The sequence below is a fragment of the Lynx canadensis genome, chromosome A3 (genome assembly GCF_007474595.2).
Source record: "Lynx canadensis isolate LIC74 chromosome A3, mLynCan4.pri.v2, whole genome shotgun sequence".
Lineage (NCBI taxonomy): Eukaryota > Metazoa > Chordata > Mammalia > Carnivora > Felidae > Lynx > Lynx canadensis.
Genome location: NC_044305.1, coordinates 3,344,208 through 3,369,270, shown reverse-complemented (window position 1 = coordinate 3,369,270; position 25,063 = coordinate 3,344,208). Strand labels below are relative to the sequence as shown.

The 25,063-nt window shown below is 36.3% G+C and overlaps 1 protein-coding gene across 2 annotated transcripts in view; it reads right to left on the bottom strand.

Moving 5' to 3' along the window:
* The window catches only part of SYCP2 (synaptonemal complex protein 2), a 67,015-nt gene extending 49,684 nt beyond the window's left edge, over nucleotides 1–17,331 (bottom strand). Inside the window, exons 1-13 of one of the 2 annotated variants that reach the window (XM_032592550.1) lie at nucleotides 17,268–17,331; nucleotides 15,457–15,600; nucleotides 14,296–14,424; nucleotides 13,140–13,244; nucleotides 12,825–12,849; nucleotides 8,937–9,022; nucleotides 8,180–8,265; nucleotides 7,876–7,910; nucleotides 6,884–7,026; nucleotides 6,745–6,797; nucleotides 5,085–5,130; nucleotides 4,449–4,544; nucleotides 89–149 (exon numbers count right to left, since the gene is read on the bottom strand). In XM_032592550.1, the coding sequence (XP_032448441.1) occupies nucleotides 89–149; nucleotides 4,449–4,544; nucleotides 5,085–5,130; nucleotides 6,745–6,797; nucleotides 6,884–7,026; nucleotides 7,876–7,910; nucleotides 8,180–8,265; nucleotides 8,937–9,022; nucleotides 12,825–12,849; nucleotides 13,140–13,244; nucleotides 14,296–14,424; nucleotides 15,457–15,600; nucleotides 17,268–17,291 (1,033 nt within the window). In that variant the 5' untranslated portion in view covers nucleotides 17,292–17,331. Of the gene's footprint in view, nucleotides 1–88; nucleotides 150–4,448; nucleotides 4,545–5,084; nucleotides 5,131–6,744; nucleotides 6,820–6,883; nucleotides 7,027–7,875; nucleotides 7,911–8,179; nucleotides 8,266–8,936; nucleotides 9,023–12,824; nucleotides 12,850–13,139; nucleotides 13,245–14,295; nucleotides 14,425–15,456; nucleotides 15,601–17,267 lie in introns of those variants that run through there. The other variant, XM_030309273.1, reaches the window with a different exon arrangement.
* Between the last annotated feature and the right edge of the window lie 7,732 nt (nucleotides 17,332–25,063).

Below are 25,063 nucleotides of genomic sequence, written 5' to 3'. Positions count from 1 at the left end.
GTTGACTTTGTTTTCATGAGTATTTTTTTACCCCAGAGAGCATATAACTGCCATGTGATAAGAATCAAGTAGAAAATAAGCTTAATACCTTCAATGCTGTATATCTGTACTCTTTCCTCAGGCACAGTCACTGCTTCCCATTGATGATCCTTAAATTTAAAAACAGGTTTGACCATAAATAAATAATTTACCCCTGCTTTACACCCTCTTTAAACACCAGTTTTTAAGTTATACAATCAAGTTTATTTTTTATTAAGTACCACTAAGTAACCAGTTGATACAACCTATTTCTTGCTCCATCAATTGATTGTGTAATAAATACATTACAGGCCACATTTAATCTGCTTGTTCACTTTTTTTTTTTTTTAATTTTTTTTTTTTTCAACGTTTATTTATTTTTGGGACAGAGAGAGACAGAGCATGAACGGGGGAGGGGCAGAGAGAGAGGCAGACACAGAATCGGAAACAGGCTCCAGGCTCTGAGCCATCAGCCCAGAGCCTGACGTGGGGCTCGAACTCACGGACCGTGAGATCGTGACCTGGCTGAAGTCGGACGCTTAACCGACTGTGCCACCCAGGCGCCCCGGAGAATATCCTTTTTAAGAATGTTACCAAATCCTGTTATTTTGCCTTTGAAATACTGTGAGAAATCATGCACATTCATCAATTCCCACTCATTGACTGTCCTTAGATTCGAACACGGAATGCATATGAATAATAGCTGAAATATTTCCCCCTCCTCCCTTCCCAGTGCTTTTGCTGAAAATTTGTATAACGGGGTAACACTGATTTCACACATGCACAAAAGCTACAGGAAAAATTACATTCCACCGCTAAGAGATGGGATCCGAAAACCTCCCCCTGATCTGGTGAGGAAAACAGACCCAGTCCTTCTGCGGTTCGGGACAATTCATTCTAGGGAATTCACCTGAACCCTCCATCTGTTTGCTAACTGCCTCCACTTCTCGGCCTGGATCGAAACCGGTGCACAGGCTGAGGGCCCCACCGCTGCTACCACTACTGCAACCACATCTCTGGCTACGGTGCTGGCTGCCCCATATACCGCAAAACCTCAGGGCCGGGAGGAAAGGGTCGGTCTTGTCTTTTCTGCCCGACACTCCGAGCAGTTTCAGGTCTCTCTGGGTATAAAAAAACTTGCTCCCGTGAGGCATATGCAGCTGGCCATTTTCAGGTTCTAACTCCACAGTGATGCTTCCTGCTTTACTGCCTTCCTTTTTAAGAAATTTTTATCTTAGGGACATTTTCATATGGGTTAAAAGTAGAAGTCCTTAAAAAAAAAAAAAAAGTAGAAGTCCTTGTATAACAAAACCAACTGTGCCCTCGCCGAGCCTCCACAGGCCCTGGTACACTACGCACATCTTGCTTCACCTTCACTGCCTACCCTCCCTCCATTGTATGCTCTTCCTCTTGACCTTAGTTTTTATTTATTTATTTTTTTTTAACGTTTATTTATTATTGAGAGACAGAGAGACACAGAGCATGAGCAGGAGAGGGGCCGAGAGGTGGAGAGACACAGAACCTGAAGCAGGCTCCAGGTTCTGAGCCGTCAGCACAGAGCCCGACGCTGGGCTCAAATCCACGAACTGCGAGACCATGACCTGAGCCGAAGTCGGACGCTCAACAGACTGAGCCACCCAGGCACCACGACCTTGGTTTTTATTTAATCTATCATCCTGGCCATCGGTTTGGAAAAGCTCTTATTCTTAAAGTAAAACAAAGTACCTCACGAAAACCCTCCTTTGAATCCAATCTCACTTTAGCGACTACTGTGCCTTCCCCTGACTTGGCGTCCTGACTTCTTGCACAGACATGCAAACATTCCAGGAATGCGCAAACCGCATGGCTTCCATAGAACTGCTGTCTCACGGATCACCAGTTCTGATGTCAGTTAACACTTGATTTGACACTGTTCACCATTTCCACCCTCATAAAAAACACCCTTCTCTTCACTTTCATAACATGACACCCTTCCAGTTTGTTCTCTTTTGGCTGATTCTGTAAGTGTCCTTCGGGCTAGCATTCCTTCTATCTATGCTGTGTGTATCTGTGGTTCCCAGTTCTGTCATTACATCCCATGATCGTGTTTATCATCTATACATAGATGGCTTCTAAATCTTCACTGTGCACACTTCCCTCACTTGAACTTCAGATCAGTATATCCAACTGCCTAGCAGACATCTTTGTTGAATGTCCCAAAAGGATCTCCACGTCAAACATGCAAAACTGAACTCCCCCTATTTCTGCTACAGAACGCATCCTCCTGTGACGCAGCTCTATCCACCCACTCAAGCTTTATTAATCCTTCTTTCTCTTTTTGCCAGAGAAAAATCAGGTCTGCTCAATTCTATCTCTTTTCAAGTCTTCCTGGAATCCATTCATTTCCATCCATCTCTACTGTCACTTTCCAAGATCACACCAGCATGACTTCTCACCAGCATTACCACAGGTCTCCTGCCACTGGTCTTGTCCCTTTTTAATCTGTTCTCCCCCCCAGAAGAATCTTTAACAAGAAGGTGAGCCTCAGTGCCTAGCATAAATCTTGCACATAGTAATTTCTTACTTAATGTTCCTTGAATTGATGTTACTTCCTACTTGTAACCCTTCTTTGGCTCCACACTGCTTTATTTCTTTCCAATCTCCTTTCCACTCTATGTACTAACCATACCATAAATCTTTCAGTTCTGTGAGTTTTCTATTCACTCATTCTTGCAATAAATTTGAGTCCTTGATTAGCTATAAATAAGAAGACACAAGTCCTTGATTTCATAAATCTTATACTCTGTTGGGGGAAAACAAACAACAAACAAAATGATTTTAAGCAACAATTACTACTGTAAGGGAAATTAAAACAAGACAATGTGATATAATGTGGTTGGGAGGCAACTTTAGACGTTAGATGGAGTTACCAGAGAATATCTCCATAAAGAAGCAATATTTGTACTGAAACCGAAATGGGAAGAAACTAAGATGCAAAGATCTGGCACCTTCTAGGCAGAAGAACCAGCAAGTAGAGAGATCCGAAATGGGCATGATCTTTGTTAAAGAAATAGGAAAAAAAAAAAAAATGAATGTGGCGGGAACATAGTAAGCATAGAGAATGGTCTTGAGATGTCAGAGAAACAGCCAGGGGCCAGATCATAAAGACCCTCATATACAATGTTAAAGAGACAAAAGATGGGTTTTAAGCAGCCACTCTACAGAGTATGGATTCTAAGAAAGTCAGAGAGAATACAGGGAGAATGTACTATTGCGACAGAAATCCAGAAAGGAGGGGATTCTGAATATGTGTTTTGGAAGAAGAATCTCCCTACATTTCTAGATCAGTATCTGGAACACAGCAGGATTTAACACTTATAAATGCATTTTATACTATCCCTACCATGTATCATACTATAATTGCTTATTTTCTTATTGGAATCATCCATAACATCAAACTGAGTAAAGGTAGGGACGATATCAATCCTATTCTATCTTCTTCCAAAATGAAATCCCATTCCTAAAAATCCAGTTAAAAATATTCCTACAAACCCTAAAAGAATAAATACACTAATAAAAACTGTCAGTGACCCTGAGAAGCAGTGCTAGTATCTGGAACTCAATTTTAATTAAGTATTCTATGAAGATACTCTAACATAAAAAGAAATAATGTGGAAATCTTCAGGAGCATTTTGTTAAGGTCTATCCATAGTTTACCTGGAACAAAAAGCAGTATTTTACAAGAGCAGACTAAAATGACTAAATCCTCATTAAAGTATCCGCAACCACATCTGATTAGTAAATGCGGATCAACTCTTAGTTGGATGTTTATGAAGTGACTATATCGTTAGGACTAGAAGCTTGCCTACGGACCAAATATTAAGGATAGCTATTTGGAAACAATGACTCAAGAATTCTGCTCAGGTTAAAAAGAAGTCAGTAGAAAATATACCATCTGGCTGGAAAGTTTAAACATAGCTATTAATATAGCACATAAAGAAGTAAATCTCTTCCAAATACCACCATAAGAATCAATCCCTCTCTATTTTCAAACAGAAGATTTTAGAAGGTATAAGACCACTCGTCATTACCTGTTAATATTTTTAAGTGAGTGCCTCTGTATTTGAGTAACTGGTGTCTTTTCTAAATTTCACTCTTGTTCATATGAATGTTAAATGTTATATCATTAACATGTAATTTATTTCTGAAAAGCTTAGATTGAAAAACTAGTATTAAAATTTAGTATTTTCTGTTGCAATAAAACATCAAAAATAATTTTCATTTCTAATTAACTGCTAAAGGGTTACCATGCTCATCAAAACTATGGGGTAATACTAAAATCTATTAAAATAGCTAGAAAAATAAACATACAAAAAATCCACATTCTTTAATTAAGACACTGTAGACATACATAAACAAACATATAAAATGGTAGATGGAATAAAGCTTACGTCATTATCTCCAGCAACGTAGAATGATAGAGCCTGGCTCCCAAGATTAAAATCTATCCAAAATTCCTCAAGTTTTTCATCTGAAGGTATTTTCAACTAATAAAACAAATATATAAAACTGTTATAGACTATGACTTTAAAAACAACAACAGAAAATGAGGCCTATGTTATGTTCATGGTTCAGTTTTGTTTGTGTGTTTGTTTTTAAGAAAAGAGAAAGGTGAGGAAGATAAAGGGCAGACAAGTAGAGCATTTAAACCAATTTAGAAACAATCAAAAGAAATGCTTCTTTAATATTTTACACAGAAATGAGCTCTAAGAAATCACAAATATTCCAAGTGCAAATAAAGGTTAACAATATCAGTCTGAATATATTAATGAATGATAAATCAATTAGTGGGCTTGATTAAGGGAAAAAAAGACAATCTGAAGCACAGACTTTTATTTAAGTTATCCTTGGCTATAAATATATCACTTCAGAAAACACACACACACAGAATACTAGACTAGACTAGCTGTATCTGTGATCAAATTATGACTATTTTTAATGTTCTTGTCAATTTATAAGCTGTAATTCAGTTGACCCTGGTATCAAAATTCATCCAATAACTAAAACATGTTAAATTCAAAACTCACCTCATGTTTATCAAGAAATGCTGATAAACAAGGAAATGTAAAGACCCTGAAATAAAAAAGTAGTTTGCACTAAAGATTAATAGGCCTTCACAGTGTAATCTTGACCAGCCATAGAGAGCATATGTAGGATCAGAAGGAAATCAGGAAGTAGGCAAAACGACTGAAATCAAATCATCTTTTCTTTCTTATTACTTTTTTTTAATGTTTACTTATTTTTGAGAGAGACAAATAGAACATGAGTGGCAGAGGGGCAGAGAGAGGGAGACACAGAATCCAAGGCAGGCTCCAGGCTCTGAGCAGTCAGCACAGAGCACAACGCAGGGCTTGAACCCACAAGAGGCAAGACCATGACCCTGAGCAGAAGGCAGACGCCCAACCCTTATCCTTCTTTATTACATTTTAAAGCAAGAGTTTAATGGAAATTTGTTTCTGTGTATTATTTTGAGGATACTACTCAACCTTCCATTCTGACTCGAGTGAGTGTACCAATTTACTTCTCATGCCATCGACTCAGAGTAGAAATTCCTAATTTAGCAGATACTTTCAGTACAGTGGAAGCTCCCATAGGATTTACGTGGGAAAAGAAGAGTAGAAATAAATAATACTGCTGATAAAAATGACCTAGGGGGCGCCTTAGTCTGTTTAAGTGTCCAACTCTTGATTTCAGCTCAGGTCATGATCTCACAGTTAGTGGATCCAAGCCCCACATTGGGCTCCACACTGACAACGTGGAGCCTGCTTGGGATTCTCTCTCTCCCCCTTTCTCCACCCCTCCCCCACAAAAGCTCACATGGTCGCTCTCAAAAAAAATAAATAAATAAATAAACTTAAAAAAAAAAGACTGAATTCACAGAACGCTTTCTTGGGCAGATAATATTATGAGCACTTAGCACATGATCATCTAACTTAATTTTCACAGCAAACGTACGAGGTAGGTGTTAGTATAATTTTACAGCTAAGGAACTGAGACAAGTAAGTTTAGTACTTTGCCCAACATTAGAATAGGAAGAGGAGAACTATAATTCAAATCCAAATAGCATGAGTCCCTGCCCTTAACCCTCAGCCTGTCTTTTGTTTCCTAAAGTAAATGTGAACTCACACATCCAATAAATGTATCCTGAGCATCTAAAATACAGTGCAAGACACTGAACTCCAAATACTATTCTTTTGTTACTAACAAAAGTGATAATTATGATAATTACCTTTCATTCATGCCCATTCCCGAGATTAGATAACCTCAGAAAGGTTAGCCTTAGTGTATGTTAATTATAAAAAAATGTATTTGTTTGTCGTCTATTTTTATTACAGTACGTGGAGAAAGGAGGTAGCTCAAGTAATATTTATACCTAGATTTTTATAATAATGCAAATGGAATTCTAAATTATAGTAAATCAATTTCAGACACTCAAAGTTATTAATATTAACTAAAAATGCACGTTTCCTCTAAAAAGTACGAAGTAAAATAAGACCAGTGGAAGATTATTTCATCCTACCAATGTAGTACCTTATTACACAGTGTTACAATAGGATATTGTTTTAAGTATCTCTGTGCATTTTCCATTCCAACACAACAAATAAATTTTAAAAGTTCAACACTGTGTACTCCCTCTTGAGCTCCAGTTCTTTGTCAGTAAATGGTTGAATACTGTATTATGCTTACCTTCTCTTGTCTCCAAGCATGCCATTTACAAGGTTGAGAAATACTCTGCAATCCTAATTTTAAAAAAAAGACAGACTTTTAAAAAGCAGAGTGATTTTTAAAAACTGTTGTTAATTTGATATTTTTTTATACTACTCACTGTTTCAAATTCAGAGTCTTTAATTCCTTTAAATGCATTAGCAATAAAATCCATTGAAAACCACTGACATGAAAGTTCCTGTCTTTGTTTTTCTGAAGTCATTCTACATAGTGCTTCTACGATACCTACTTGTAAATCATAATCTTGAAAAAAATCGTTAACATGTTATTTGAAATTGTGAAAAAGAAGCTCACACGTCATCATTTATAAGGTATTAGAACAAGCAGGAGAAAGAAAGAAAACGTTAGTGTAATTCACTCTTTTTTTTTTGCCATTTTCTTTATAAGAATTAGATCTATCCCATCATCACAAAAGTGAACACAGTCCAAATAATAAGTTTACTATCAGAAAAAAGGAGTAAAACTTTTCTCCAAAACAGGATATTTAAAAGAAACTCCTAAATATTCAAAGGCTCTGCCATTCCATTATTAGAGTTATGAATTGCAAAATAACTCATACAATAATCTATAAATCACAGAATCTTTTACTTTTGTACTATGTTTATAGTTATTCCAAAGTACTTTAACCAGTGGTTTGTTCTATATGTAAATCACTACATCAAAATGTTCTCATATGAAACTTACAAAAGAAAATTTGAGTTGTAATAAACACATTGTTTAAAAACAAACTTATTAGTCCCCAAAATATTAAAACTCCCAATTCCAAATATAAAACACTATTTGAGGAATTTCTTAGGAAAAGTAATTCAAATCTATTAGAAAATTAAATTATTATTCATAAATCTACAACAGGCATAAATTATATTTAACAACTCCTATTATCATGCTTAATTATTATTTTAACCCCATAGATACAGATCATTTAATTTCTTATTAGTAATTAAAAATTGCTCAATTGTACAGAGTTTATAATTTCCTCACATAATCTCACTAAATTAAAATGTTAATGTTATTTTGACTAAGGAGATATTATATTCTATTAATAAATCTTGAATAATTTCAAATATGAACATTTGAAAAAAACATACTTACCTCCAGCATCTAAAATCCTTTCTCCCATACTACTCCTGTAAACCAAAATAACAGATCATATACTAAACTAGTATCAATTAAATAGAAAACCCATGTATTTGGGGGGGGAATTTTCACTAAAATGTACAATTGGCTAGTATCACAGACCTCTGCAGGACATATAGCCATAAATTATATTACAAATCTAAAACAGCTTATCAGTTTTAATTATTAATGCAACTCATGGTTGCCTATAGCCTTGTAAAATATCCTTTAAATTATTGACTTGAACCACTAATGAAAGCAATATAATACAAATTATTACATGAGAATAAACATTTCTTGGTCAGAGAGTATTGTTCTGGCGTCTTGAGGCATTTTGTCAAGCATAACATTCATTTTTTTTAGGGCCTAGAAAAGAAAAAAAGATAATCCATTAACTTTATATATTCAGTTATATAAATATATACATGTGTATATTTAAGTATTTAAAGAAATATTCTAGGTATACAAACTTAGGAGCCTATTTAGCACAGCATTTTATGCAGGGAATAGAGAAGGGTGGAGGAAAGAATATAAACTATAAAACAGTGAATACAAAAAAACATGACAAGGATATCAAAAATAAAATATACCATGATACCTACACTTATCAAAAACAGAATATACCATGAGTCCAGTTCTACTCTTTGCAATAAGACATAGGTTTTCTATTACTCTATTTTAAGAACTAAAGAAGCAAAATTATTATTTGTTCTTACGGTTACCTATACGTACACACATACATATAATAATACAGGTTATTTTTAGGATTTAAATACTGAGAACTCCTAATATCTGGATGGTTGAACTTATTTTCATCTGAGCTATGTGTACATAAACCCAGATGGCTAGGACTATGCAATAAATATTTAGGTAACATTTATTCATCATTTCAGGCAATAAATTAAGACAGCAGAAATACAATACATAATTAATTAAATACCAAGATAAAATGATTATTCATTTTGATGAACTGCTACTATATTTTCTTCACTTTCTCATTTTTAGGGTTTAAAAGAAAATCTAACAAATGACTTTACCTCTTGCTGAATACAAATATTCACTCTTGAGTCAATAACCAGGACACAGATTTGAGGTATAAAATTTTCCGCTACTTGCCTTTTACCTGAAAGTGTTAAATCATTAATAAATGTATATTTTAAACCATTTTAAATGACAGTCTTTTCTTATTTGAGTTAATGAAAGAATGCACTAGTTCAGACATGGCCCACTCTCTAGATGGGCATCAGAAAACATGAAATCCAATCCTACCTCTTCTATGAACTAGCTACGTGGCTCCGAAGAAACACCATTCAACAGAATGACTCATCTTAATGGCAAAGGAAAAACCCCAGATTCAGCTTCTCCTTTTGGGCACCTAAGGCAGTACTGACTTACAGTTCAAGAGTTGAAATTTCTATAGTGAAATTCTTATGAAAACAGGCCTCATTAATTTAGTCATACAGTAAAACCTTGGATTAAAAGTAACTTGTTCTGCGAGTATTCCACAAGACAAGCAAACATCTCTAGTAAATTTTAACTTGATAAATGAGCAAGGTCACGCAATACGAGTAGTACGTGATGCCGAATGTCACCTGATCACAACCAGCCAATGGTTCTTCTCTCTCTTTCTCTCTCTGAAGGATCATGGGTGACCAGCTCCCATGCTCAGATGCTCAGTTTCAGGACGTGGTATTTGGCAGAAATCAGTGATTATTCAGGACATTGGAAGGTGCCCACAATTGGTGCTAGTGTATTTTTTGTCACTTTGAAGCACCTATGGACAGTCCTTTGCTTTTCCAGGCAAGAGTGAGCTTAGGAACGCTTTGTTTCATTCTAGGTCAGGCTGCCTACAGATATAGATCCTTTCCTCTGCTGCCGTATTGCCAGTGTACAGTATATGGCAAGAGTTTATTAATACTGTAGTCAACATCTGGGCGAGCGTATACAATGGCTCCCAGCAGAAAAAGGCTGAAAAGAAAGGTGGTTAGAAGAAGAGAGGATTATGGTGGAAGTTAAGAAGGAAACCATCGAGAAGTACGAATGAGGTATGCAGTGGCCAAAACTGCAAGATTTTGTAAGAAGTCTATGTCTGCATCTCGTCTGTAGAGGAGGAGGAGAAGAGGAAGAGGAGAAAAGGCGGAGGAATCCCTCACCTCAAATGAAATTAGGGAGATGTGTAAAATGTGGGAAAAAGTACAAGATTTTGTAGAAAATCACCACCCAAATAAGGCTGTAGCAGTGCAAGCGATGAATCTGTTTAACGACAACGCAATGTCACACTTCTGCAAAATCCTCTAAAGAAGGCAAAAGTAAGTGTCATTGGATAGGTTCCTTGATTAAGTTGCACAAAAAGAAAAAGATTCCATAGATAGCAGTGATTCAGTTAGTGATAGAGAAAGCTGTCCTACACAATTACCTTCCTCTCTCTTGTCTCCTTCATCCACGCCACGAAAGTTTTCAAAGGTAAATGCAGGTTCATTTGTGTATTTTTCTTTATATTTTGTATTTTATAATTTTGTACTATATTACAATATCATAATTTTTTTTTTTAATTTTTTTTTTCAATGTTTATTTATTTTTGGGACGGAGAGAGACAGAGCATGAATGGGGGAGGGGCAGAGAGAGAAGGAGACACAGAATCGGAAACAGGCTCCAGGCTCTGAGCCATCAGCCCAGAGCCTGACGCGGGGCTCGAACTCACGGACTGCGAGATCGTGACCTGGCTGAAGTCGGACGCTTAACCGACTGCGCCACCCAGGCGCCCCCATAATCATTTTTATATGAATATCTTTGGGTTGTGGAACAAATCATCTCAGTTTACATTTCTAATGGGGAAATTCACTTCGATATACCAGTGCTTTGAATTACAAGCATGTTTTCGGACTGAGTTATTCTCGTAAACCAAGGTTTTACTGTATATTGTAAATTCCATAATGGCCATAAACTCTTGTCGATATAAAGATCTAAATATTTGAGCTTTTTCTAAAAGTTAACCCTATTCTCAAAAGAGCAGGCTTTATCAATACAAAATATATTCAGAGGAATTTGCCACATGCTATTTTATAATGCAAAGATAAAAAATAATTTTAAATAATGGCAATACTGCAACAGAAAATATACAAATTTCCAAAGTGACTACATTGAAGGGAAAAAAAAATCATTCAATGAGATAAAAAGATATAATGATTGGGGCGCCTGGGTGGCTCAGTCGGTTAAGCGGCCGACTTCGGCTCAGGTCATGATCTCACAGTTCGTGGGTTCGCGCCCCACATCAGGCTCTGTGCTGACAGCTCAGAGCCTGGAGCCTGTTTCGGATTCTGTGTCTCCCTCTCTCTGACCCTCCCCCGTTCATGCTCTGTCTCTCTCTGTCTCAAAAATAAATAAATGTTAAAAAAAAAAAATTAAAAAAAAAAGATATAATGATTTACTTAAAATTTTTTTTGATTACTTCATACTCACTGGTGCCTTAGGATGGTTTTCTTCCCTAAAAACTTACGAATTTAGACTAGACTGTTAAATCAACTGCAAAGCAATCAATGAAAAGGTAGCATCAACTACCTTTGAAATAAATAGCAATTGAGCTTTTCAAAGGTTTTGGTTTTGAAGGCAAATTGTTCCTTTATTTACAAACAATTCACCAGCCTCAATGACTAATCCTAGGTAATTCTTCCTCAACCAACAGAGATAAAATAATTTGGACTGATTGCTTGGCACAAAAAAAGGGCTACTCACAAGTGAGGATGAGTTGTAATGTGTTCTCTATTTTGAAAATTTTGTCCCATTAGATCAAGAGTTGGCAAATTATGGCCCACAAACCAAATCCACCCCACTGCCCATTTTGTATGGCTGTATTACTCATCAGCAGGTGACTCTGTGGAAATATTTGATTCAATCATGTTTCACTGAACCAGCAGTAGCAAAGTGAATTTCATTCTACTCTCATGAACTTAGCCAACATCAGTTACCGCTGAATGGTTTCTGTAATTAATTAGCATGAGCTGCAGAGTTGATGTTTCTTAATGAATCTGGCACAAAATTACAAGGCAAAATCATGCTGATATGACAAACTTATACTTCACTGAAGTCATTTCAATGAAACTAAGGTTATCTGAATCACAAGTTATGCTAAACTGTTTTATACATTTCCCAGGCTGTCAAAAATTAAAACAAGGAGTGACATCTCCATTCTCACACAAATTTACAGGAGTACATTTTTTCCAAACTCCAGCTACAGGTTGAGCAGCATTTTTGGACACTGACAAAGTGCAAAGGACATTCCCATATTTCAAAACCCATTTAAATGTGCAATTGAGGGGTGTCTACCTAACCTTCAGTTGACAGTCATTCATCTGCATGCAATGACATTCTAAAAAGCAAATATTAAGAAAGGAATCTAATCTTCTACAAATGCTTTCCAAGTGATGAACACGCTCAATTAAAAATCATGCTCATGAACTGATATTTGGCATTATCTACATGAAGAGACAGTTTCTAATGCAATATACATAAAATCTCATTACAGATAAGCATAAAAAATGAATATTTGCAATGAATTCTGATAACAGCAAACACTAACTCTGAACCATAATTAAGTGAAATGTCATCCCCTCAAGAGTACTATTCTCATTAGTTGACCTATTACAGAAACATTGTACTCAATTTTATAATATTTTGAATTGTATAAATAAAACATCTGTGGATATTTGTTTTCTTGTTATATAAGTGGCTATATAACATTCTCACTTTCTTGGTCCTAATATAAAGCTTATAATGTTTACTATCTGTCCCTTTACAGAACAAGGTTGTTGATCCCCAAATTAACTAGTAGATTCCTAATATTAGCACAATACTATGAGGATTGCAAAATTATACTAAAACTCTAATAGGAAATTATTGTTTTAATAGAAGTAAAATGCTTATTATACCTTCATCATTGGTGTCATGTATGACCTGAAAAAAAAGTGAATAATATTTAGTTTGTAATTTACTATCTTATAAGCCATTAAAAATAGTATTAAAATAACAGATCACATTGGAACTCACCATGTAATTATTTAACTTTTATTTATTAACTATTTAATTACATTAATCAGGATAAGTGCTTTAAACAATCTGAATAGAGTAATTAAATCAAGTCACTAGCCAATTTGTTAGTGACTTTTAGGCTCAGAACATATAGAACACAAATTGTTTTTTAAGTAAACAGACTTGTAAGATTAGTTAATCGATGTGATTTTTACCATCAAAAGATCAAGTAAGTCTTCTATCATATTTATAGCTGCCTCATCTTTTGAATTTCCTCGACTGAGAATAATCTCCTTGGATTTTTCAAACCAGGCAACCATGTAAAAAAAAGAAATGTGCATATTAATTACTTTGAATTCAATTTTAATAATTTTAAGAATGTACTTATCTTTGCATAAACAGTAAACCTAGGAATAAAGAAACATCAAAAATAAAAATTCCAGTATTATATGAAAATAAGTTTATGTTTTTAAACATCTTTCTTGTTTTCATTTTTTGGTATCTCACCATATTTTTCCATTGTTTAGATGGGAATAGATGAACTAATCCTAATTCTAGGTAGACCACCTTTCTTTTCCCCTTCAAATACCTAGTTCAGGTACATTCATTAACAGATAAAAATAAATTATCATCATATATTAGATTATTTTGGCATTATCACTATTTGAAAAGTTTTAGTATTATTTTATTGAATTTTTAAAAATTTTTGTAACATTTTATTCATTTTTGAGAGACAGAAAGAGACAGAATGTGAGCAGGGGAGGGGCAGAGAGAGAGAGGGAGACACAGAATCCAGAGCAGGCTCCAGGCTCTGAGCTGTCAGCATAGAGCCCGACGCGGGGCTCGAACTCATGCACTGTGAGATCATGACCTGAGCCAAAATCAGATGCTTAACCAACTGAGCCACCCAGGCGCCCGTTAATGAATTTGTCTTAATGAATTATTTTATTTTAATGAATTCAGATATTTGAGTAGATATTACATCCCAGGTACTGTTCTCAGTGTTAGGTACACAGAAATGAACAACACAAATAAAAATCAATATCCCACATTCTAGCATGGGAAGTAGAAAATAATATAAAAAGAAAAACAAATAATGCTAGATAGTAAACAGATAAAATAAAGCATGCAAAGGCCTGAGGGAGTCTTGTGATCTCAAATTCACATGATTATCAAGGAGCCTATGTACAGAGTGTCCTTTTGATCTTCATCTTTGTAACACGTAACACAGGTTATAGAAACATTTATTTTATCTAAAAGTTTTTATAAAGTTCTCAAATTTATTTTTCAACTGTTTGAGCTGTTAATTTTATTAAACGACACACCTTTAATCATACTCCCTCACATCAACATCACACATTTCATACTTATCTTCTGGACTAGTCCTTGTTTTATCATAGTTAAAAGTCCGGCTTGCCCCAATATACTGATATTGTTACTACATCTTCCAAAAGAAACAAAAATGGTTGAAACAGTTTGGATGTCCTTTTTATTAAGCTCCTGAAACAAAAGGATACACGTAAACATCTGTAAACACAAAACAGTACAGAATTGGCATTGTGCTAGGAGTTTTATAATCCTCACAGATCCTGTAAGTTTGCCATTATCATAATGTCCATATTGCAAAGTACAAAAGTGTGGTTTAGGAGAGCACTAGGGTGGCCTAAAGCCACCCAGCCAGTGAGTAACAAACTCAGTATAAAAATGCAGATTTGTATAAATTCCTGCAACTTTAGACTATGATGCAATGCATCAGTTACCTTCCATTCTACAAAGCTCTATGTATGTAACTAATGGATAAAAGAAATTTTTACTCAATTTTTAGATTCATGATAACAAATCTCCTACTGGGGGAGACTGTCAATACTCACTTTTTCTCATGTATAAAAATACCTTACATATGATAAATCAAGTCCAAGGTTGTAGATAATTTTTGTTTATTTGTTTTATTTTTGAAAACACCAAGCTCTGGCCCATAACATGAAGAATATGCTGATGGCTTTTTAAAAAGTTGCTCAAACTTCAAACAGGTAGACTATTTTTCCCCAGTTTAGGTAACAGTTAATAATTATGGGATCACTATGTAAACATAGCTTTGTGTACGTTGTATTTAGAAAACAGTAGACCGATATGTTATTTGGGATTCCTCAGGCTTTTTTTGGTTTTTAATGAGCACTTACTGGGGCACCTGGGTGGCTCAGTCGGTTAAGTGTCTGACTTTGACTCAAGTCATGATCTCGTGGATCATGAGTTCAAGCCCCACATCGGGCTCTGTGCTGACAGCTCAGAGCCTGGAACCTGCTTCGGATTCTGTGTCTCCCTCTCTCTCTGCCCCTCTCCTGCCCATGCATGCTCTCTCTCTCTCTCTCTCTCTCAATAATAAATATTTTAAAAAATGAGCACTTATTTATATAACTATAACCGAATTTGCCAAAGCCTTTTTATTCATTTTTTCCAATGGAATATTTCTTCCTAGAAAGTAGAGTGCTATCTAATAATTTCAATAATCATTCAAAGAAAAGGAGTACTTACCCTGCATACAAGGTCATCCAACTTGTGTAAAAATTGCTTGCTGCATTTAATCTTTACATCTTCACAAACACCAATTTGTAAAAGTGTTTTTAAAGGTTTGAAATCATTTTTTCTTAAAGCATCATCAATGCATTTTTCCAACTGCTAGAGAAATATAGTTAATGGCACACATATTGAATCAAAACCAAAATTATCACCTTATGCAGTCTAGTCTTCACATGAAAATTCTCAACAGATCTTATGTCAATTCACTTTATTAAAAAAAAACACCTGTACACTATTAAGTTTGAAGTAACAGAGATCAAGTTTCTTTGATAATAGCCAAGATTCTATATAAAATATATATATTCTAGTAATTTTCCATTTCACATCCTTTAAAGTCATCAGTACGATGAATTAAAAAAAAAAAAAAAAAAAAAAAAAAGACCCCAGGGCACCTGGGTGGCTCAGTCAGTTAAGAGTCGGACTTCAGTTCAGGTCATGATCTCACAGGTTATGAGTCTGAGCTCCATGTCGGGCTCTGTGCTGACAGCTTGGGAGTCTGGAGCCTGCTCTGGATTCTGTGTCTCCCTCTCTCTCTGCCCCTCCCCCGCTCACACACTCACTCTCCCTCTTTCTCTCTCTCTCCCCCCCCCCACCCCTCAAAAAATAAACATTAAAAAAAGTTTAGGATGCGCCCGGGTGGCTCAGTCAGTTGAGCGTCCGACTTCGGCTCTCAGGTCATGATCTTGCTGTCTGTGAGTTCAAGTCCCGCATCGGGCTCTGTGCTGACAGCTCGGAGCCTGGAGCCTGTTTCAGATTCTGTGTCTCCCTCTCTCTCTCTGTCCCTCCCCCACTCATGCTCCATCTCTCTGTCAAAAATAAACATTAAAAAAAATTTTTTAAGTTTAAAACAAAGACCCTATTAATAAAAGAAGTGAAATAAACTATATAGTAACTAATACTTAACACCATGGAGAAAACCCTAACACATCCGACTATAAATTTCTTAATGAGGTTTAGTTTTTTAAAAATGCTTAAAGACAGACAAAAGCACTGTTTGGAAACCACAAGTCAATATAATTTAAGAATTCACTTAGTATCCTGTGCACTTTTTAACTTTTACAGAATCCACCATCCTTACTACTAAAGCATAAACCACTAATAAGGAATTTTTATACTACAATCTAAACCCCAGATTTGGTGGTAAACTACATACACATTAAATACATATATTAAAACTTTTTACCTAAATGATAGTATCTTACAATTCTAAATCCTAACATAAAAATACCCAGGCACTGGTTATATATGCATCACTGTGTAATTCTTGTCAATGTAAAAGGTATATGTAAATAACCAGCATCTTTCATACCTCACAAGTTATAATAGGTTTTGAAAACAAATTTATCAAAAAAAATGAAAGAATAACATTTCATTTAAATTATTCTACTCTGGAGGGGCACCCGGGTGGCTCAATCAGTTAAGCATCCAACTTCAGCTCAGGTCATGATCTCACAGTTCATATGGGTTAAAGCCCTTCGTTAGGCTCTATGCTGACTGACAGCTCCGAGCCTGGAGACTGCTTCAGATTCTGTGCCTCCCTCTCTCTCTCTGCCCCTCCCCAGCTTGCGCTTGCTCTCCCTCTCTCTCAAAAATAAATAATATGAAAAAAAATTTTTAGTTAAAAAATGTTAAACTATTCTACTCTTGACCATTTCATAAAAAGAAGTAGGCTTTGTCTTTCCTAAAAATATAGCACTTAACACTTGTAAATAAACCAAAATGATTTTAGGAATTAAAATATTTCCTTTTGGTTTAGGACTACATACCTGGAGATCTGGTCTTATTGGCATTTTGATGTAATTTTAAAACAGCAAGACAAAACAAACACCTATAAAACAAAATATATGCTTTCAATACCTTATAATCTATTCTATATATGTTTATTTACAGTTCAAAAATCTTAACACACATAAATAAGCTTATACCAAAGGCAATAAATAATTTCTTCAAGTTCCTCACCATTTAAACATGAAATTACACATTTGAATTTGACTAAAGAAGTTTCTGGAAGAAAGCCTGAAGATCATTTATTCAAGCCTTCTCTTTTTGTAGATTACTTAAATACATGTCCAAAGTCTTGCCGAAAGGTCACAAAACTAGTTAGTGAAAGAATACAAACCTGGACTCTCATGAGCAATTCCTGCTGTATGTGTTTCAACTTTGGGAACAAGAGGAAAACGAATCTTTAATTAATGTGTAAATGAAATTCAGTCTAGTAACCTAATACTCTTATGAGAAGGGGGGAATATCCCAGTACGTTATCAAAGAACAGGATATAAGAGAATAGACAAATACAGAATGAAGGGAATAAGGAAAAGAAAACCTAAGAACATTGTCCCTTCAAAGAAGAATGGAAAACAGGAATCAATCGGGTTACCCTGATTGATTCACAAAAGCATCTAACATTTTCAAATGTAATTTAGATGTCAGCTCTATGAAGGAAAAGAAATACCATCTTTCCTAGACATTATAAGTGGAACAATTTAAAAATAATCTGTACTGGGGCGCCTGGGTGGCGCAGTCGGTTAAGCGTCCGACTTCAGCCAGGTCACGATCTCGCGCTCCGTGAGTTCGAGCCCCGCGTCGGGCTCTGGGCTGATGGCTCAGAGCCTGGAGCCTGTTTCCGATTCTGTGTCTCCCTCTCTCTCTGCCCCTCCCCCATTCATGCTCTGTCTCTCTCTGTCCCAAAAATAAATAAACGTTGAAAAAAAAAATAATCTGTACTTAAAGAGCTCTGTAACAGAAACACCAGGAAATCCACCATAGAGAGGCAATTAATTAATCCAAGGTGAATACAGGACCATGTATTCCTAAGAGAACGAGTGGCATTAGTCACAGTCTACTTTCTTGCACACGCTAGTAGAGAAATTTAAGCGCCAACAAGGGCACACATATCAGGCACGGAAAAGGCATGAGTAAAAAATCTCTTATAATTTCAAATTAACTCTAGGGGGAAATATCTGATCCTCAGAGAAACATTCGCTCCATGTTTATTAGGAGCCAAGTCTAATGATGTTTTTGCAGCACTGTGGTAAGTGGCAACAATTCAAAAGTACCCAGATAGGCGCTGGGAATGGGAGGGAGAGTGAAGAATGAATAAATAAAATGTGGTATATGATAATCAATTTTGTAAACGTAACAGATGAACCAGAATTTTAGATATCTGCAGTCAATTTTAAGTTAAATTAAAAAACAATGTTGCCGGGGCGCCTGGGTGGCGCAGTCGGTTAAGCGTCCGACTTCAGCCAGGTCACGATCTCACGGTCCGTGAGTTCGAGCCCCGCGTCGGGCTCTGGGCTGATGGCTCGGAGCCTGGAGCCTGTTTCCGATTCTGTGTCTCCCTCTCTCTCTGCCCCTCCCCCGTTCATGCTCTGTCTCTCTCTGTCCCAAAAATAAATAAACGTTGAAAAAAAAAAAAAAACACAATGTTGCCAAATGATACATACTGTGTAATGGCATTTATGTAAAAAAAAGAAACACTGTTTTATGTATGATTATATCTCTAGGTGTAAGTATACACATATTTGCACACATGTTTGTGTGTATTTGTGTGTGTGGTAGGGGGAGATAGAGAAGGAGAGAGGTAGGGGGGAGAGAACGAGAAAGGGAGAGAGGTGGAGGGAGAGGGAGAGAGAGATAGAGACCTGTACCATTTCAGGACAGTTGGAAAGTTAGCTTACTGGTGAGGAAGAGTAGTGAGTTCCACAGAAATGTAACTTGCTATTTGTCAGAGGCAGGCTTTACCTGTAATTTATGCTTACGTGACTTTTTAAAAGCACAATAAATTCTTGCCAAAATATAGGTAAGTGGAATCCAAAACATGGGAGATGTAAAATGCGGGTGGGGTTATAGTGAGGGGACAAAAATGACCCAGGCCAGCCTCGATAGTTAAGCAGGTGGGAAGTCTAGCTGGCTCCATCCAAACCTGTTCAGAGTCCAGCTGTGATTTTGTCCCCCCTGGTTGTGCTTGTCTGCTCTGGCCTCTACTGTATACTAAAGGGGCAATTCTAGGTCTGTGGCTAGCTGGGAATTCCAATACACCAGCAAGGATTCCAAGATCTCTAAGTAGCTGGAAGTCATTTTGTCACTCTGCCTAACTCAGAGAGATATGACCCAGAAAATATTGGAAATGCAGGGACTCACTGTTTGCTTCCCCAATTCCAAAGAAGGGGTTTATCGATTTTCTATTTGGCTTAACTCTTTAATTCTCCCCAGGCTATCACAGAAGATAGAAATTTAGGTTGGTCCTGTTAGAGAAAGTTTTACTATACACTTCCAAGATTTTAGTACACCCCCCCCCCCCCACAGACTTGCTTCATATATAGAAAATAGTGGGGGAAAGACATGAAAAATATTATCTCAAACACAGGAGTAAAAAATAAGTACTGAAGGTCAACAACCAAATGGGGGTTAATGAGGAACAGCACTGGCTAGAGAACCTTAAGTATCCATTACTGCCACTATTATCATAAGCCTAAAGCTTAGGGGGGTGGCCCTCTGTATAAGGGACTATTCCTTGGGTAATATGATCCAGAATATCATAAGGAAATGAAATGATAAAATGTATACAAGAAAAAGTTGATATATGAAGGAGAGATGTAGATATTCCAGTAACTATTCAATAAGAATGCCAAAAATTATCTTAAAAAGACAGTGGGGGTGGTAACAGAATAACAGGCAAGAATTTCCCCAAAATAAACATACACATCCATGAATTTAAGGAGTCCACTGAATCCCTAAGAAGACAAATTTTGAAAAGTACATCTATAAACATTGTGAGGATATTTCTGAATAATAAAAGAAAAAATCTTAAGTCACAAGAGCAAAAACAAAAGCAGGCAAAAGAATATGATACCCTGTTTTCATAATACAATAAATTTAGACATCTGCTACAAAGATAGCTTTAAACTTCCCATCTATTTAGAAACTAAAATATGTGCATGTGAATAGTCCTCATGATATGAAAACAGAGAAATGAATAAGTATTTAGTGAATGAGAAAATGTGTGTATACAAAAAACTGTAAGACGCAACCAAAGCAATATTTAAAGTGAAATTCATAGACTTGGGCCAATCTACTGAAAAGTGACAAACAACAGTAGTAGCCTAAAGTAACAGGGTCACAGGGCCTCCAGATGGTAAAGTTATTAAACACTTTACAGTAACTATAAGTACTGTGTACATAAGGATTATTTAAAAAGACTGGGAACTTTGGCAGAGAACTAGAAACTGGGGTGGGGAGTAAGGAAGGCCACAGTAATTTGAACAAGAACCACATAATTCTAGAAACAAAAAAATAGTCAATAACAAAATTATTTAGAACAAAATAGAAAGACACACAGATGAATGAAAATTACAGAAATGGGAGCCATATCAGAAAAAAATATCTACAAAGAAACAAAGATACACAAAAATATGGGGAGGGAGACTAGAAGACAGAACAACACAGAGGGTAAATAATAAAGCCCTATGTATCTGTAAGTGAAATCCCTGGGAGATAGTGAACGGGGCAGAGGCAATAGCTAAAAAATGATGACTGAGAATTTCCCGAAACCAATAAAAGACATCACTATTGATTCAAAAAGCCCTATGAACCCCAGAAGGAAAAAGAAAAACTATACCCAAGTGTACCACAGAAGACTGCTAACAATCAAATACAAAAACATTAAAAGCTGCCAGAGACTAAAAAAAGACAGCTTACTTTTAAGTAGCCTGATAAGACTGATAGCCGACCAACAGAAACCATGAAGGCCAGAAGGCTTAGAACAGTATCTTCTTTAAAGTGCCTAGGAGGAGTCTGGGTGGCTCAGTCAGTTGAGCATCTGACTTCAGCTCAGATCGTGATCTCGCAATTTGTGGGTTCGGGCCCCCCACGTTGGGCTAGCTGCTATCAGCGAAGAGCCCACTTCAGATCCTCTGAACCCCTCTCTCTCGGCCCTTCCCGCATTCATTCACACTCTCTCAAAAAGAAAAAAAATTTAAAGTGTCTAAAGATCAGACTTAACCTACACATTAGACCAGATGGACCTAACAGATTCACACAGAACATTTCTTCCAACAGCAGCAGGATACACATTCTTCTCAAGTGCACATGGAACGTTCTCCAGCATAAGTCATATGTTAGGCCACAAGTCTTAAGAAATTTTTAAAAATGTAAACCATATCAAGCATATTTTCCAACCACAATGATATGAAACTAAAAATCAATTACAAGAGGGGCGCCTGGGTGGCTCAGTCAGTTGAGCATCCGACTTCAACTTAGGTCAGGATCTTGTGGTTCGTGGGTTCAAGCCCCGCGTCAGGCTCTGTGCTAACAGCTTAGAGCCTGGAGCCCGGAGCCTGGAGCCTGGAGCCTGCTTTGGATTCTGTGTCTCCCTCTGTCTCTGCCTCTCCCCCACTCATGCTCTGTCTCTCCCTCCCTCTCTCTCGCTCTCTCAAAAATAAACATTTAAAAAAGTCAATTATGAGAAGAAAACCAAAAAAAAAAAAAAAAAAAAACCACAATTATGTTGAGATGCTTCTGAACATGTTTCTGAACAGCCAACAAAATCAAAGGAGAAATTAAAAAAAAATACCTTGAGACAAATGAAATGGAAAAACAACAAAACAAAAATTATAGAACACAGCAAAAACAATTATTAAAAATGTTTCTTTATTTTGAGATGAGGGAGAGGGCAGCGAGAGGGAGAGAGAGAATCTCAAGTAGGCTCTAAGCCTGACCTGGGGCTCAATCCCACAACCCTGGTATCATGACCCGAGTCAAAATCAAGAATCGACTGAGCCACCCAGGTGCCCCATTTTTAAAAATGTTTGCAAAAACAGTTTTAAAAGATAAGGTTACACTGAAAAACACTTACAGTAAAAGAAAAAAAGATCTTAAATAAACAACTTAAACTTACACCTAAAAGAACTAGAAAAAGGAGAAAAAACGAAGCCCAAAGATAGTAGAAGGAAAGAAATAACAAAGATCAGCATGGAAATGAAGGACACAGAGACTTAAAACACAATAGATCAATGAAAATAAGAGCTGGATTTTTGAAAAGATAAACATAATAGACAAACCTTTAGCTAGAGTTCCCAAGGGGAAAAAAAGAGGACTCAAATAAAATTATAAATGAAAGATACATTACAATTGATACCACAGAAATATAAAAAAATCATAAGACACATTAACAATTACATGTCAATAAATTGGACAACCTAGAAGAAATGAAACCTAGAAGAAACATACAATCTAGAAAAATACAAGACTGAATTGTGAAGAAATTCAAAATCTCAACAGATCAATCACTAGTAAGGAGACTGAATCCGTAAGTAAAAACCTCCCAACAGGGGGGCCTGGGTGGCTCAGTCAGTTGAGTGTCAGACTCCAGCTCAGGTCATGATCTTGTGGTTTGTGGGTTTGAGCCCCTCTTTGGGCTCTGTGCTGACAGCTCAGAGCTTGGAGCCTGTTTCGGATTCTGTGTCTTCCTCTCTCTCTGCCCATCCCCCACTCATGTTCTATCTCTCAAAAATAAACAAAATGTTAAAAAAAAAAATTGAGGGAAAAAAACAAAAACAAAACAACTCCCAACAAAGGAAAGTCCAGGGCAAGAGGCTTCACTGGCAAATTCTACCAAACATTTAGAGAAGAACTAACACCAATCCTTCTCAACCTCTTCCCAAAAACAGAAGAGGAAGGTACACTTCCAATTATGAGTTAGCATTCTCTTGATACCAAAGCCAGACAATGACACTACAAGAAATTACAAAGTACTGAAAGAAGAAACTACAAACACAAATTTACAGCCAGCAAAAATACTATTCAAAATTAAAGGGAAGAGGTTTAGAAGAAACATACCTCAACATAATAAAGACTCCTATATGGAAAATGCACAGCTAATCTCATACTCGATGGTGAAAAACTGAGAGCTTTTCCCTTAATGTCAGGAACAAGACAAGGATGTCCACTCACACCACTTTTATTCAACACAGTACTGGAAGTCCTAGCCACAGCAATCAGACAAGAAAAAGAATAAAAGGCATTCAAATTGGCAAAGAAGAAGTAAAACTCTCATTATTTGCATATGACACGGTAGTACATATAGAACACTCTGAAGACTCAACCTAAAACTACTAGAACTGATAAATGAATTCAGTAAGGTCGCAGGATACAAAATCAACATACAGAATTCTGTTGCATTTCTACACACTAATAACAAAGTAGCGGGAGAGAAATTTAGAAAACAATTCCATTTACAATTGCACCAAAAATAATAAAACACCTAGGAATAAACTTAAACAAGGAGGTAAAAGACCTGTACTCTGAAAACTATAAAACACTGATGAAAGAAATTGAAGACAGACACAAATAAATGGAATGATACTGGGATAGGGAGAGCAAATATTATTAAAATGTCCTTACTATTCAAAGTCATCTCCAGATTTAATACAATCCCTGTCAAAATACCAAGAACACTCTTCACAGAACTAGAAAAAATAATCCTAAAATGTGATTGAACCACAAACACCCCAAATAGCCAAATCAATCTTGAAAAAGAAGAAAAATGGAGGTATCACAATCCCAGATTTCAAGGCATACTACAAAGCTGTAAAAGAGAAGTCAAAATTGTATGGTACTGGCACACAGACACATGGATCAATAGAACAAAACAGAAAACCCAGAAATAGGGGTGCCTGGGTGGCTCAGTTGGTGGAATGTCCCACTATTGGTTTTGTTTGGCTCAGGTCATGATCTCACAGTAGTGAGATTAAGCCCCATGTCCAGCTTTGCACTGAGCATGGAGCCTGCTTGCAATTCTCTCTCCTTCTCTCTCTGCCCCTCCCCTGCTTGTGTGCACTCTGTCTCCCCACTAAAAAAAAAAACAAAAAAAAACATTAATTAAAAAAAAAAAAGCCCAGAAATAAACCTACAATTAAATGGTCAATTAGTCTTTGACAAAGGAGGTAAGAATATGCAATGTGAAAAAGACCGTCTCTTCAACAAATGGTTCTGGGAAAACTGGACACCTACATGCAAAAGAATGAAACTGGACCACTTTCTTATACCATACACAAATATAAATTCAAAAATGGATTAAAGATCTAAATGTGAAATATGAAACCATAAAAATACTAAAAAGAGCACAGGCAGTAATTTCCCTGAAATTAGCCACAGCAACATTTTTCCAGATAGGTCTCCTAAGCCATGGAAAACAAAATAAAAAATAAACTACTGGGACCGCATGAAAATAAAAGGCCTGCACAGCAAAGAAAACAATCAACAAAACAAAAAGATAACCTACTGGACGGGGGAAAGGTATTTGCAAATGATATTATCTGATAAGGGGTTAGTATCCAAAATATATAAAGAACTTATACAACATCAAAAACACAATCCAGTCAAAAAATGAGCAGAAGACATGAATATAGACATTTCTCCAAAGAAGACCTACAAGTCGCCAACAGACACATTGAAAAGATGCTCAACATCATTCATCTTTGGGAAATGCAAATCAAAACCACCATGAGATATAACCTTACACCTGTCAGAATGGTGAAAATCGACAACACAAGAAACGACA